At 41.2% G+C, this 16,561-nt stretch overlaps 1 protein-coding gene across 2 annotated transcripts in view; it reads right to left on the minus strand.

The window, feature by feature from the left end:
* ldb1b (LIM-domain binding 1b) overlaps positions 1-16,350 on the minus strand; it is a 24,955-nt gene extending 8,605 nt beyond the window's left edge. Inside the window, exon 1 of one of the 2 annotated variants that reach the window (XM_057361833.1) lies at positions 15,923-16,350. In XM_057361833.1, coding sequence (XP_057217816.1) covers positions 15,923-15,950 — 28 coding nt within the window. In that variant the 5' untranslated portion in view covers positions 15,951-16,350. Of the gene's footprint in view, positions 1-4,735; positions 5,102-15,922 lie in introns of those variants that run through there. The other variant, XM_057361834.1, reaches the window with a different exon arrangement.
* Positions 16,351-16,561: the final 211 nt, after the last annotated feature.

The raw sequence follows: 16,561 nt of genomic DNA on the forward strand, positions 1-16,561 counted from the left end.
TTAGTATACAGTGTTTATCAATTTATTACAAGGTCACTACAATTTTCAACAGCAAATACTATAGTGCACTACAGTGTTTTTTGTCTTGACTGTTCAATTTAACGGGACTCTTATTTTGACCGGTCTTCGGGAAGACGCTGGAGTTTGTGTTTGACGATAGCTTCACTCAAACAGTAAAACGCTCGTAAAATAAACTCTCAGAGCAACTCAGGAGATGAAGTTCATGTGTTCATGTCCTCATACAGTGCAGACGCAGATAAATCCTCGACCATCACTCGTGTTGTATGTTAAACTGTGCACATAATTCACTCAGACAGACACACAGAACAGCCAGATGACATTTAAATAACAGGATTCCACGTCCGTATCTAGTTACATGGACAACATTACATGATTGATTATTGTCACACACAACAAGCACAACCACGACAAACGCACTTCACACAAACATGCAGCTCTGTCTAATGCACATATTCTTATGGCCAATTTATGGTTCTGCGTAGGACCAGACGCAGAGCCGCGTACCCTGTACCCTACGCCGTAGCCTGACGCGCACCTCTCCAAAAATGTAACAACGAGTCAACTCAACGCGGACCCTACGCGGACCGCAAGCGCTGTGATTGGTCGGTTTGGCAGCATCGTACTTCCTTCTACGCATTTCTGGCGTCTTCTTCTCTGGCGTCTTCTTCTGGCAAGTTCAGAGTCCACAAAAGAACAACATGGCGAGCATCGACATCTCTGGTTTCTAGCTTTTTGTTGAAGTGATTTAATTAAAAGTAACTTTTTTTCTACTTTGATCAGCTCCAACTCAGCTTCCATCGCTTGCAAACACTAGCATACACACAAAACATCGGCGAAGAAGAGCAAACCCGTGAAAACACAAAGAGCCATCTAGCGTTTCGGCGGTGTAATTGCAGTACGACGCATACTCTCAATGCAGAACCATAAATGTTCACGACGGCGTCGTCTACGTACGTAGGCTACGCCGTAGGTTACGGCGTAGGTCCTACGCACGACTATAACTTAAGCTTTATTATTCTACATGTCGCACTGTTGTTGTTGTTTTTTTTCAAGTTACTTGTCCGGTCGGGCAAGTAAAATTCTCTCTCACTTGCCCATACAAAACATTTACTTGTCCCAGACAAGCGTTAATGTCGAGCCCTGCAAAACATTGCCATATTTCAGAGGTACCGTTCTTTTTAGGCACAAGTTCGTCGCTGTCATTTTCCTCACTCGTCTCTACTCCTGCCATATTTATTTTCCGCTCTCTGCTTTGAGCCGCTAGGTTCACCTTTGGGCCCGCGGTCTAGCCAAATGTATAATAGCACCTACTTGGCGGGTATAAAGATAGTAAGGCCCCTTCTGATTGATCCAATTCGGACAATCTAAGCATGCAACACACAAATGATTGACACAAGAAACAAATTTAATTTATCACAACTCACTGCGATATGGATTTCGTATATACTATTATCGAGACAGCGATAATTTTTTTTAATATATCGTGCATCCCTGCTGAAAACACACATTCAGACTCAATACCCACAGGATCAGTAACGCAACGTCAAGTCAAAACTGCATTAGAAGAACTTCACCTTGTTTTAGCAAAGACAAAAACTGCAGAATTAACACTTATAAAATGAAGGCAACATCAACGTTCACATTTATATAACCAACAACACCAACACAACACAACTGACATCATTTTTCACCCTCACGGGGCTCAAAACCTGTATATGACTATCTTTTTCTGTTAAATAACACAGTTCATTAAGATAACTGTAGGGTGGGGTGGGGTGGTATAGTGAATATATAGTGAATATCACACTCACGCAGTAAAACAGAGGACCAACCCCCCCACCCCCTCCATCCCGCCAATTAAACGCATCTATAGCATGATGCATTCAGCCACAATAAGGTCACGACCCCTGTTGTCGCGGGAACAGCTCTGCCTCATAATGACCATACGACGTGTCTCGCAGATAAATCTGCAAGCTGTCAACGTCACAGGCATATCATAAAACTGGGGGAGGTTACAGCACCCCAGAGGAAACACAAAACATGCTTTAAACCAGCAACAAAACCACAAACGACAGAGAAACATGACCGGCGTCCAACTACACCAATCCCAGAATTCTTCAGTCAAATCTCTCGATGAACCGTGTTTTCATGTCTCTCCTATGAATAACTCTCTTTTTCATGTCACCAAAGAAAGGGTAGAATTAAAGGAGTAGTTCACTTCAAAATCTGCCCCCGCTTACTTTACGTAGTTGGAATAAAAATTACTATTGAATGTGAATGAGGGCAAATTTTGAAGTGAACTACTCCTTTGAAAACGCAGATCAATACCTTGATATGCATTTATTTGTCAAGCGACCGTATAATTAAGTTGGATGATGTATCAGCAGGTCAGGGTCTTGATCGTCCTGCCAGGTTTATGGACTAGTGTAATGACTGCTGATTGTGCATTACACAAATACACTTCAACTCTGTAACTTGTATAAATGTGCATTGTATTTTGTAAATCAATAAAAAAAACGTGGCGTAAAGATATATTGTGACACGATATTGGTTTATTGGTTAAAGGGATAGCTCAAACACATCTCATCTCATAGTATGTATTTTCCCTACTATGGCAATAAATGGGGGATGAGATCTGTTTGGTTACTGACATTCTTTCAAATATCTCTCTTTGTGTTCAGTAGAACAAGAAAATTTATACAGATTTGGATGAAACGATTTTCAATTTTGGGTGAACTTTCCCTTTAAGTTTTAGGTTAGGGTTATCACTTTAATTTTGTGTTTTTACTGCCTTCTCGGAGCTGAGTGTATCGATACAGCGCTAGAAAAAATTCTCAACAAGTGCCGGAGAGAGAAACCTGAGCGATATAAAAATCATACAGAGCATCGGCCTTCATTAAACATTCATAACGCAGACTTTCAACCATTAAAAATTCACCGGGGACGACACTGGACACAGGTTAGACCTGTTCATTGACACAGTAAAACACAAAAATCCTCTTTGTCTTCAATAATGACACAAGTAACAGCATCACGGTTCACAAACAACACTGATTCATAAACCGACTGAAGGCGTTCGTGCTGATGGACACAAAACAACACAGCTTTAAAGTTCTCTTTATATTACCCAGAGAGTGCCTAAACACAGATAAAGATGAGCATAACATCTAAGAGCGTCCCATTAGAAGACTGCTGGCTAATGACTTTAGAAATCAAATCAAACCAACCCAAACTTCCTCCTGTAAATTGCTTTGAAAACATCAGCAGCACCCTCTCGACGTACACGCATTACTTCAGGCTCCAATGTGATGATAATCTAATTCTCTTTACAATGTGCCACATGATGAGTTGAGTGCGTATAGGAAGACAAGACATCATTACAGCCGTGACACACCAACATACACATTACACGCATGAGGACGAGACTGTGCATTTAATGCCTGAAATAAGCGGCTAATGGTGCATCGCGTGTAGAAAGCTGTACATGATGATCTGCTAATGACAGTTTTCACCACAACACCACAGAGACGCTCTCAATGATGCTGATGGGCTTCCGGCAAATGGAAATTACCCACGAAATGAACAGGAAAAAACCACTTGAAAGAGTCGATGCGTGTCTGATAGCTGTGCTGATACAGCAATACTCTGTATGTCATACAATATAAAGAGCTAAATAACAACAACACTGAAAATCACCTGTCTGAGGACGCCTCAATGATTTAAAAAGAATTTGTCTCAGATATTTCTCCTGAAGAAAAGAGTCAGAAATGTGTCTGTCATTAGGGGTCAAGAAGAGATGTCAACAGTGTGTCAAACAGAAAAACGTCCATTTTATTGAGGATCTCAATATGAACTCAAACATTTCTCATCACATCTACTCAAATCCAGATGATTTCACCTCGACAATCTACATGAACTTACACCGACATACTCTTCATGTGTTTACACAGTTACAAACTCATTTTAGGAGAAACACCTGAGACTGAGTTGATATTTAAATGAAACAAGTGAGAAATCCTAAGAAACATCCGAGCAAAACATCCTCTAAGGTTAAACACCAAATGTGAATTTCTGAAATAGGGGTTCAATATAAGTTTAAGACTTCATTAAACAGAAGTGCAACTTAAAGGTTAATTCAAGAATATCAAAAGATTCATTAGTAAAACAGAGAAAAAAACAAGATAAATTCCTTCAAAAAGGGGCTTTAAAGACTTCTAAATATGTAATTACTGTAATATAAACAGCGTATCGTTTTTTAATCATCTAAATGTAAATGTTTATGGTGAAATAAAAAAGTTGTAATGGGAACATTAAAAGGATTTACTGTGTAATTCGAGTGAACGTTTCAGCTCATATGAACACATCCGTGTGTTTACAAGATAAAACCTCACACATATTTACGAATAAAACACATTAACTGACAGACCCGAACCGACGACCTGAAAGAAGTCAAAGCTGCGATGAAAAACAGACATGAGAAATTTTAAATAAACAAATATTCATATAAATAAAGGTCCTTCGTGAGGGCCCGAGGCTTCATGCTAATGCTAACACCGCAATAAAACACCGACATGAAGCGAGCAAATAAACAACCAAACAACACCAAACAGCATATTTAAACACAACGTGCAACAAATCAACAATCTGCGTAAATAAAACCATTCGGGCCGTAAAGAAAACGAGGAAATATCCCCATAAACCCCCTCAGCTTTACCTGAAACACTGACGTGCCGGAGACTCGACGGACTCCACACGGGTTTAATGTGAATCACGGGACGCGAATAATCACGAGAATCGTTGTAAAATCATGAGGAAACTGTGAATAATGGCGTGAAATGTGTCGGTTTGACTCGCGCGAGGCCTCGAGCTGAAGGTCCCGCGGCGCTCGTGCTCGATGAACCCGCCTCGAGAGTCTTTGTGCTCACGCGCTGAGCGAACAATAGACGCGCACGGGCCCGGTGACGCTCGCTCTCTCTCTCACTCACTCACTCACTCACTATCTCTCCTTGCTCTGCTCTTTCACCTCCCTACACATCCTTCAGTGTGTGCGTGCGTGCGTGTGTGTGTCTCTCTCTCTCGCTCTCGATTCAATATTCTTTCTCTCTGCAGATCCAGCACATGAGCTTTATAGACCATTCATTCATCCGTCCGTCCGTCTGTCTCCCTCAGTGCTGTGAGGTTTGTTTGCTAAGCACTTTTCACATCTCTCTCTGTTATCACTCAAGCAATGAATGACCCAATAAATCATCATTTACTGCGCATTTTATATGACATCATCTTACAGGACTTGATGTCAAATTCAGGTTAGTCAACGTCATAAACACACACAATGACTAAAACATGGTGTGTATATTGTGATTAGCATCCTCAGGCTTGTCAACACAAATCAATGATTCAATTACACATGCACACATCTCACTCACATTGGTTCACTTCATAGTCTGACGCTCGTCCACTGACAAGCAGCCGATAAATGACAATTATACAGCTGGGAATTTCTAAGAATCAATTGTGCCCCGGGTCGATGCTCAGCCACTTAACGTACAGGCCGATCAATGCCGGTGACAGAACAATCCGGACGTTATGGGGTGAAAAATAATGCAGATTCACATCTCGCTGTCAAAACACGCGGATGCGTTTGAAATTTATTGCCATGCGCGTAATGCATATGTCTGGTGTCCCTTGAGATGAGAGAGTCCTCAGATTACAAGCACTCAACACAAAATACACGAAGCAACAAAACGCAGTCAACATGATATCTGTTACCCAAACCTGACAAATCTTTCTTCATTTATTCACCATCATCAATGAATTTCTCTCTTCTGAAGAACACAACAGAAGACGGATTGAAATCCATTGACTTCCATTCTATGAGCACAAAACCACTGAGACATTTTTCAAAATTTCTTCTTTTGCGTTCCACTCAAGAAAAAGTCACATGCAGGTTTACGAACTCATGAGGAGGATTAAATAATGACAGAATTTAGATTTTGGGGTGAACTGTCCCTTTAAGGCAGATTCCTGGTTCTACTGAGGACCAGTGTTGCCAACTTTTGCAAGACAAATAAGCAACTGCTGCGCCAAAAACAAGCCCAACATTATTCATGATCATCAATGTAATTTATTATCAATTATTTATTATTAATGAACGAGCCTGAGTCATTTTAAACTGACACTACCCTGTTTGAAAAACACAAACATAAATTAATTTACAAAAATTAATTGCAAATCTCTGATGTGAGCAGTATAGGCCTGGAGAGATGGAAAAGGAGAAGATATAATGACCACCTAACGTAGCTGTAACAGCCACACATTTATAATAAAGTAAAACTGAACTATATGCATTTGATGTATACTTTTTTAAATTATATTCTGCAATGATCAATACATTTATTTAATACAATAAAAATGTTTGATGTTAACCTTATAGCCTAATAAATAGGGTCATCCCTCCCTACCCCTTTGCTGCACCGTGATCAGATCTGACCGTTTCGTTCATTTTCACATTTCATACTAATCGTGACAGATGTAATACATTTAGTTTAGTTGGAAGGGGAAAGGAGGCGGTGTGTTTGAGGACAAATGACGCTATTCACACGTGCTTAGGCTTGAATAACGCTGTGTAGCCAAACGCGTAGATCTACACTTTTAACATGTTTAATGATGCTTTTTATCCTTAAGTGAATATTTCATCTGTTTAGTATATTTACCTCCGATTACCCAAAGAGCACCGATGATTACGTGAAGAGACCACTGTAACATTCTTGGCTTCTCTATGTTGTTTTACGTGCTTGCTTAGATCTGTTGCGTGACCTCCTGCGGCGCCGCGCAGACCAATCCTCGCGTGACATCATAGTACCGCGAGAGTGATTTGTTTATCATAGGGTGCGTTTACACTTGGCATTAACATGCGACCTGTATCTGATAGTGCTGTAGTACTCGAGTCCGGACTCGAGACGTTTTTTAATGGTCTCGGACTTGTCTTGGACTCGTTGGTATTTGAACTCGGACTTGTCTCGGACTTGGTCATTGGTCTCGCAAATGTTCTAGTCGGTCTCGTCCGAGTCCAGCGATATATGTTTTATTTTCTCCTTCAAAACAAAACATTGATAGAGCAATATTCTTGTGATCCGAAAACTGTTGCCGACTCTCGACTCTAGAACGAGAGCCGCGCGCTCATAAGTTCTCTCTTCACACATTAGTTCAGTTCAGTTCAGTGTGTGCTGTTGGTGTAACTAAATAACTCCGGTATATTGGTTCAGGTCCGCGGGACTGTCATGCACGCCAGAAAGTGAATAACTGAATTAATTTGTGGATAATATTAAGTGTTTACGGGAGACGCTAAACGGGAACGATTCAGCTGAACTGGTTCGACCGGTTCACTAAAAAGAAAGAACCGGTTCGAATGAACGATTCGTCCGCGGCGCGAACCAGCGTCAATCATTCATCAGGCACGATGTCAGCGAGCAGCGGCATAATACAGATTGGATTTACAAACCATAATAAATGTATCGACAGTGCGCTTAAAAGGAAACTTTTTGCAGCAAAACTTTCCCCGAAACATGTGGGACAACATCCAATTTCGTAAGACACCTGCAAAGGCATCACAAAGAGAGGTGAGTTAATGCCATGTTTCAGAGTTCGCATTGCATTTGAGTATTTTAGACAGTTTGGAAAGTAGGGCTTAAAGATAAGATTGATCGTATTTTACTGTCATTGTGATGAACATGTTATTTAAGGATGGGCACCGACGTGCTTATAAACGAGCCGTTGAGCCTCTGCTCATTCTAGCGGCTCCTCTATCGAACACGCACGTGCACGGGCAGGCGCGCACACGCACGCATGCACACACGCACAAATGTGTTCATTGCTGCACAACCTTGCTGTTAGGAGGGCTGATAAAAAAGTTCCTTCGGCTTTGTGACTTTAGTGCTATACCTATATAGTAAAAATAAAATGACCTTATTTTATCTGCTTTTCGATCATTACAAACAATAATGAAAATGATTATCTTAGAATAGAAGATATGCTGTCTCTTGCATCACATAAATAATCAATAGTTAAGTATGTGGTCTTGTAGTCATGATGTTTTTCTGTCTCTGTCTTGACTGTCTCGATTGGACTCGGTCTTGACTTGGACTCGAACCTCTCTGAACTTGGACTTGACTTGGACTCGAACCTCTTTGGACTCGGACTTGACTCGGTCTCGACTAGTCCTGGTCTTGGACTAGACAATGGTGGACTTGACTACAGCCCTAGTATCTGGATGTTGTCCACATACACATTGAAAAGACAAGTGTAAACGCGCTTCTGATCGGAATGTCATCTGATCAGCGTGTCCTGATCCAGAGGTAGTCGAGGACGCATTGTGATCGGATCTCAGTGTAATATAAACACAATCCAGACAGTTTATCTACATTTACCGGTACAATTTCACAGAAAACCCCGCCCGATATCATTATTCTCTCGTCTGTCGAGCAGCTGACAAATGCAGAGGAAAGTTTACTCTTGCTCCCGAGTCTTGCACAGTCGTTCATTTTCCCACGAAATGATCACGGATACTTTAACCTACAGGGGATTTATGTCAAATCACACGAGATGTTTTACTTGACCACTTCAGCTGTATCATCGCTGTATTTGTGACTGCCATGAATGGCGTTGACTCGCGCACACACAGCGCCAGCTTAAAACGCATCATTTGTTTATTTTCATGTCACAGACACGAATGGCAACACTATACCAGCTTGTTTCTAACATACGTGTGTGCGTTTACTGTAGCCTATACGGCGTAATCAACTCTCCGGTTCCCCGAGGGCAGCTGCCGCTTGTGTCTCGTACGGCTCGCACTAAATCCTTGGTGTTTCGAGTCTGACATCATCACCCAAACGTGTTTTTTCATCAATTTTAACAATCATAGGTAGTTTAGATGGTTAGAGTAAGGTTAGGGTTAGGCTAAAGGTTTCGTAAGACTTGAAACACCAAAGATTTAGTTAAAACCAACAAGCCACGCCCACGGATCTGACTCGAAAGTACCGTCCCCGGAAGACAGATTAAGCGGCAGACGGGCAGCTTGAAACGGAGCTCTGAACACACCGTATATCATTTACACACAGAAACAAGATTGTATAGTGTTGCTAATAGCTGATGTCAGTAAACACGCTATTTAGGGCGCAGACCAAAGAAACGACGCGCTGTCACTTTCAGCCGAACCAACTCAAATACACGAGAACGATGTAAGTGCTCGCTTTTGATCATAGGAACTTCGGTCTACTTATGTGATTATTTTATGTGTCAGTGACATGAATAAACAAATGATGTGTTTAAAAACACCGTTAGAGTCTGTGTGTGTGTGCGCGCGCTAGTGAAGCCACAGCTCAAGTACAAAAGCTTGTGTCATTTTACAAACGTCCTCTGCTTATACTTTCACATATAAGATCATTAATGGTTTTAACTGCGGTTTACTTCCCACCGCTGCCTCGAGCTCAACATGGCTGCGTATCAGATGTGTAACATGCTCATCCTCCCCGTTATACGTGTTGTGTGAAATCCCGCACCGGGGCTATTTTTAAATTGCAGGCTTATTAAAATAATGGGCGGGAAACTATAGAGATCCGATCAGTTATCCAGATGTGGAAGCCACTTGATGACAAGTGTAAACGCGCTGTGGCCTGATTGTCTGAAGATCCGATCTGCTTGTTCGGATCACCGAGATCGCATGTTAATGCCAAGTGTAAACGCACCCATAAATGATCATGAATAATGTTGGGCTTGTTTTTGGAGCTGCAGTTGCTTATTTGTCTTGCAAAAGTTGGCAACACTGGAAGTCTCTGTATGCTTTCAAACAGCTCTCGCAGTGCTGTGATGTTATATAGTACAAAAAGCCTACCTTCGAGCAGACAGTGTTAATGGATCGAACAAAACAGAGACCAAACATGTAAAGAAACAAAGTTGCTTGTCAGGTTCAGAACAAGTAACCATATTTTTTTAAATAAGGCCCAAAACCCGCAACAAGTGATTTTTTAACGCGACTTGACAGAAAAAGAAGCCCAAGGTCGCGTATTATAAGCGGACAACTATGCTGAGGACTATCAACTCATGTTGTTCTAATGAAACACAAAAAGCTTTTGCTGCGTCCCTATTCGCATACTATCCGTCCTAAATAGTATTCGAAAACAGAATTCGCATGTCCAAAATCATAGTATGCTGAAATTACTGTTCTCAAAGTATCCGGGTGGTCTACTGTTTCCGGCGGAAATTCGAAGTGTTTTTATTTATTTATTATTGATGCTTAATTAACAACAACAGATACATAGGAAATTCGACGTGTGAATCCGTGGACACTTAACGGCTGATATTACCCACAACTCACCGCGGGAGGGCGGAGTTTAGTGACGCTACACTGCATTGATAACATTAAAGATGGGGTATCGCACGCGGTAAGTCAAACTGAGTCATATGTCTGTGTTTTGTTGGCAATCGGCGTGCACGTGCATAATGTAAAAACAGGAAGAGATTCATATGATGATGTGTTGTGTGCTCGTGCTGTAGTTCCATCCCACTCTCCCCACTAGCAGCTCCTGTTTTTCCTGAAATAATGCTACAGCTGTGTCTCTCTTTTATACATATGATCAAACTAAATACTCTTCAAAGATACGACGTATGCAACACTACTGTACAGACACTCAAGATTAATATGAGATTGGCAGAAACTGCCTGTGATACGCGATCTTTAAACAAAAGATGCTTCACCAAATGAATAAATGTAAGTATACAGTAAACATTACATACAAAATAATAAATGAATAAATACTTAAATGCAATGAAGAGCTTATTTTGATGTTCGGGCCAGTTAAGGATCACAGTGTCGTCTAGGCAACAACGGCCACTTCCGTTCCGCATTAGTATGTCCCAGCGCGTGTATAGTTATGCTACACACTTAAATGCATATACTTTTCCATAACAAAAACACTACATACTTTAAGGGCATAGTATAAGTAGACACAAGTTTTTATAAATGCAACTTTGATTCACGGTTTGCTAAAGTGCCCCTTCTTCCCATCACCATGGAAACGCAGTTGGTGTCACCACCCCCACCCCCCCTGGTGAGGTTCAGGGTTTGTGCTATTGAAACGGTACACAGAGGTTAATCTTCTAATGTGTGTGGGGGTCAAAGTCAAGCTGTCACAGAGACATGACGTGAATACTGTGTTATCTACAGTCCACACGCTGACAGATCTACGATCAGACCCATGGTTAAGTCATGATGTTTAGCAGCTGATTCTAGAACAGGCTGTTTTTGAACCCCGTGTCACATGTTGCAAACCAGACCTGTGTTTAACTTTAGTAGATCGTGGAAGACGCACAAAGATGCTTCACAACACGACAGCGATATCTACACACTATAACTTGATCAAAGTAAAATATGAAACAGACGTGAAAGATTAAAGACATCTGAAGAACGGCCTCATTCTCACCCACTGCTTCTAGTTCATCCGTCATGTCCACACGCTCTGATGTAAAGCACAGCTCTGTGTGTGGGGGTGTGGGGGGGTATCTGTGGTGTCCAGGCTGTTGGTTGATGGGGGAGGTTGAGGACTATCTAACCCCTCTGTTTTCTCTAGTCGACAGGAAGTCGAGAGGTATACATCTGTCACAGCATTGATAACACACACACACACTAATGCACGGCCCCCTGCCCCAAAGCAACGTCCCCATCAGCAGCTCGCATATAAAACACTGAAACATGTCAATATGAATTCACATGTTAATACATATGACACACAGTATATTCACTTGACTGCGGTTATTCTTCAAATGTATGCTTTATAATTAGTTTTGTATTTTTGCCCATTAACAGTTTATTAAACATTTGAGTCTTTTATGTCAGTGACACTGTTCATCCTTGTTAGAGCTGCTCAACACTCTTTAATTGTTGTTAAATGAAGTCATTAAAGACTATTCCATTCCATTCTACAGTATACTATACTATTCTACACTATAATACTCTAAACTGATCTATACTATACAATTCTTTTCTATGCTATACGATTCTATACTATACTGCTCTATACTTTCTTTTCTACTCTACTCTATACTATACTATACTATTCTATTCTATATACAGAGCACAGAAAAATAAAATAAATGTAATATTCAAAAACATTTATGCTATTTAAAATGCGCTTTAACGTGTATTATTTTCACTTTTCAAATGAGAAAATGATTTTCCTGATAATCCACTGGGACCCTGAAAGTACACAAAAATAAACTCATGCATATGTAATATCAAAGCAGAAGTCCTCTTTTAAAAGGCCTTAGTATTATTGTTTCGATCCAAAAAAGGGGCATTATTGTTTTAATTTGAGCAATTTCACCACTGAAAACATTACCCATAATTCACAGCAGCTCCAACGAAACAGACACGCTCGCAGATATAAAGAACAGAAGCGGTCTGAACCACAGAATGGAGGTGAATTCCCAGCTCTGACCAGTTAACCCCTCCTCCCACCAATGACACAAAGAGGTGGGTGTGGCACTGGAATGATTGACAGGTGTCCCACGGGGCTGGGGCATTTCTGTTGTGCTAAGCTGTAAATCAATGCAGGTCTAAAGCGCTGATCACAGACAGAAGAGATGTCAGGTGACACTTTCAGTGATCACAGCGGACACTCAGATGTGAAGTGAACACGTCTCTAGATTGTCTCTGACTGCCTGCTGCAACACGTCACCTTGTGGTCAGATTATGACAGGACTCATATTTATATCCAGTATAGAAATGTTACGAATCAAACAGCTATAGAAATGGTTCATTTGGCGAGTGGTATCCAATTATCATTGAAAAAATATTGTCTTATTTTTTCATTTTTAAGAACAAAGGAGTACATTTTCTCTTTCGTCGTCAATATTATTGTTATTATTAATAACATAACAGACAGCAGAGGGTGTATTAGGCAACAGATTAAATATTATTCACACATAATCGAGTGTGTTTAAAACTATTTTGAAGAATTGCCCCACAGCTGTATTACTGTAAGACTAAATATGAATACAGCTGCCTGTCAGTCAGTGTTTAGCACCAATACTGTAGAAAGAACACTGCTGTTATTAGAGTTTTTATATTGACAATCTGCATTTTTGACATCCTTAGTAGTATTTACTTATATTGCATGAGTTTCCTTCTACTGCAGAACACAAAAGAAGATATTTTGAAGTATGTTGATAATCAATTGACTTCCATATGAACACAAAATTTCTCAAAATATCTTCTGAAGTGTCCCACTGAAAAAAGACTCGCATACAGATTTACAACCACATGAGAGAGATGTAAACAAAATACTCCTATCGTATTCTTAAGCAAAACTTAGAGTCTTTCTACTAAACTGTAATGATGAGATAACAGGATGTGTTTGTCAGTGTCAGATAACACAGAGGGGGTTTGTTGCTGTGTGTGTGTGTGGTGGCTGATGGGTACGTCACATTGCCCTGATGTTGCTGTTTTCCCTGCACAAGAAGCCATTTTGTTCCAGATCTGTGGTGGTGAGCAGGAGACAGCAGGTCTGATGTGCAGAAACAGTCTGACCAATGACAGATCAGTCTGCCTGTGAACACGCTCAGACACACAGTAATGCTCAACGACCTCCCCTCCTTCACTCTCACACACCCTCACCGCTCACTCGCTCGTTCTGTCTGCGGTTGTGTAACTGCTGTTGCCATGTTGCCAGCGCTCTCAAGTGATTTTCCTCCAATCAAGGAGACCACGTGACACTCTTTCTGTATGAGAAGAGGTTTGTTCTCACAGACAGAAAGAGAGACGGAGATGAAAAGAGGAGACGCAGGGTCTGAAAATATGAATAGGTACAAAAATAAAATGTTTAAATGTTTACGTGTTCTAGTTAACCGTTAGATGGATGAATGTGGCTCAAATCGAAATACAGATCTGTCTGTTTAGACTACAGGATTTGCTTTTATCACTGACAAAAGACATTCAAATAAATGATGATACAGAGCTCAGAGGAGACTGTTATTGCTCAGAGGTTTCTCTCGGTCATATCTTAGGAGATTTTGTATTAAAGTATCAACTTGGTTCTCTTAAAATTGCTCAGGAGAAATAAAAAGAAAATCAAATGAGAGTTTAAAGAGTACGTAGGTGTAAATGAATGTGGATCGTAGAGGTGAAATCAACTGGATTTGAGTTGATATCGAGATCTTCACTAATATTGACTTTTGATTGCAGACGAGACAAATCTGATCTCAGTTTGACACATTGATGACATCTCTTCTCAAACTCTCATGACAGACACATTTGTCAGATTTCTGACTTAAGCAAAACTTTCCATTTGCTCCTCAGTTAATCTCATTGATGTCCAGGAGAAATAACAGATATATCAAAGACATCTGATCTCATATAGACTGATATGGGCCACGTTGGGCTTGAGGTGTGAATGTAGCTGTAGCGTGTTTGTTGAATTATATTTCATGAAGTGTAAAACATCGGCAGTGTGTGACAGACCACACAGACACACAGGAATGTAAACACACTGGACTCACAAACACACTTTCCTGTGAAACACAAGTCCAGCCACAATCTCCTCAGACTCGCTGGACAAAGAACTTTAGTTTCTACTGAATAACAAACTATAAACTCAACAGTCTATGAAGTGACAAACCCACAGATCACAAATCAATAAATCCATATACACACGGCTCACATTTCTCCATCAAACCACCGCTGGAACGACTAAAAACCTACTGAATGAAAGATCCTCGTTTGACTGACGGCTGCTGAATGACTTTAGATGCTAAAACAACCCAGTGATTCATGCGGTTGAGTTTCACAACGGGCGTAAATGAATATGATGCTTCATAAAGCTGTAGATACGTGATCTGCTGGAGGAAGAAGAACTTCATAAGAGGTAAATAAATCCATCCGTAAAAGTCACCGTGCATTAATACAGAGATAAAACCACACACGGACTGAATGATAAATCTGTCTCTAGAAGAGGAGGCTTCTGTGATGTCACTAAAAATGTTACAAAATAAATACAAATGCAAAGATGTTTTTAGACTAAAAAACTTTAGAATAGTTTACAATGAGAACTGGAATCCATATAAAAACATGCAAGTAGAGTTACATCCCGTTAGAGTATGAGAAGAGATCTCAATAATGTCACAAACTGAGTTCGGATTGGTCAAGTCTGCATCAAAAGTCAATATGATTCAGTAAAGTATTAGATTAATATAATGAATCCATGAATAAAGAGATGTAGTTTTGCTGGAAAGAATGAAGATGTGAGCACTTGTTGATCTATAGAAACGCACGTTACTGTAAGATTCGTCATGTCCGATTGTGCTGAACATTTAATATCTTTGAATACTTTTAGAACTTTTTAGAACAACAACACGCTTAAACTCCGGATGGGTGCAGAAAACCCTGCGTCTTCCCGTCTGAAACGCAAGAGAGAAATCTTTTGATGTTAGAAGTGCAGCAGACAGCAGGGGTCGGCTTTAAACCTAATATGACCTTTAGCCTCTAATCATCCCACGTCACAAAACTCCTCTTTCCCTTCACATCTGATGTGCAGTTATAACAAACCTTCATCTCCCTCTCAGCCTGTTAGAAATGTAGGCCACAGAACGATCGACCACAACAAGGCGACGCGCGCTGGCGGTGAAAACCTCGGCTGTAAATGTCACCAATGCAAACCAGCTGTTTGTTCAAATGAAAAGCACGACTGAACTCCTCCATTTTCCCTCTCGTCCTGCACTTCAAACGTCAAAACACCAGCGGCCATGTTTCCATCTAAACCTGCTGTCCTTTCCCATATGTCACTGCAAGAAGATACTCAGACGCCACGGACACGCTCCGTCTCTCGGCAACGGGCAGTAGTCACGGCGACCTTACCGGGACACGCACAGCCTCCCACAGACATCTTCTCACATGCCCTGAGCCGCAGCAGAACGCTGGAATAATGCCGTTGAGATTTCTCTGGCGCTGACGCTCCGGACCACCGCTGCTCCTCACATGGACGTCTGTTTTCCACACACACTCAGCAGTGAGAGGGAGGAGAGAGAGAGAGAGAGAGAGAGAGAGAAAGGTTAAAAAAAGAATGCGCACAAAGGAATGAGAGCAGAGAGACAGAGTAAGAGAGAGACGTGGGGAGCTGCAGTTCAAGCTCTCATTAGTGTGCAGATATCAGCACAGGGAGAGAGAGAGAGAGACAGAGAGAGAGAGAGAGAGAGAGAGAGAGAGAGAGAGAGAGAGAGAGAGAGAGAGAGAGAGAGAGAGAGAGAGAGAGAGAGAGAGAGAGAGAGAGAGAGAGAGAGAGACAGAGAGAGAGAGAGAGACGAGAGAGAGCAGAGAGACGAGAGAGGAGGCAGAGAGAGATGACAGAGAAGGAAGGACAGGACGGGAGGAGAACGGAGAGAGAGACACCAGAGGAGAGTAGAGAGACAGAGAGAGGGAGACGAGAGAGATGAAGAGAGAGAGAGAGAGATCAGAGAGAGAGACGAGAACAGTACAGAGAGAGAGAGCGAGGAGAAT

The sequence above is a fragment of the Triplophysa rosa genome, linkage group LG20 (assembly GCF_024868665.1).
Source record: "Triplophysa rosa linkage group LG20, Trosa_1v2, whole genome shotgun sequence".
In the NCBI taxonomy this organism is placed as follows: Eukaryota; Metazoa; Chordata; class Actinopteri; order Cypriniformes; family Nemacheilidae; genus Triplophysa; species Triplophysa rosa.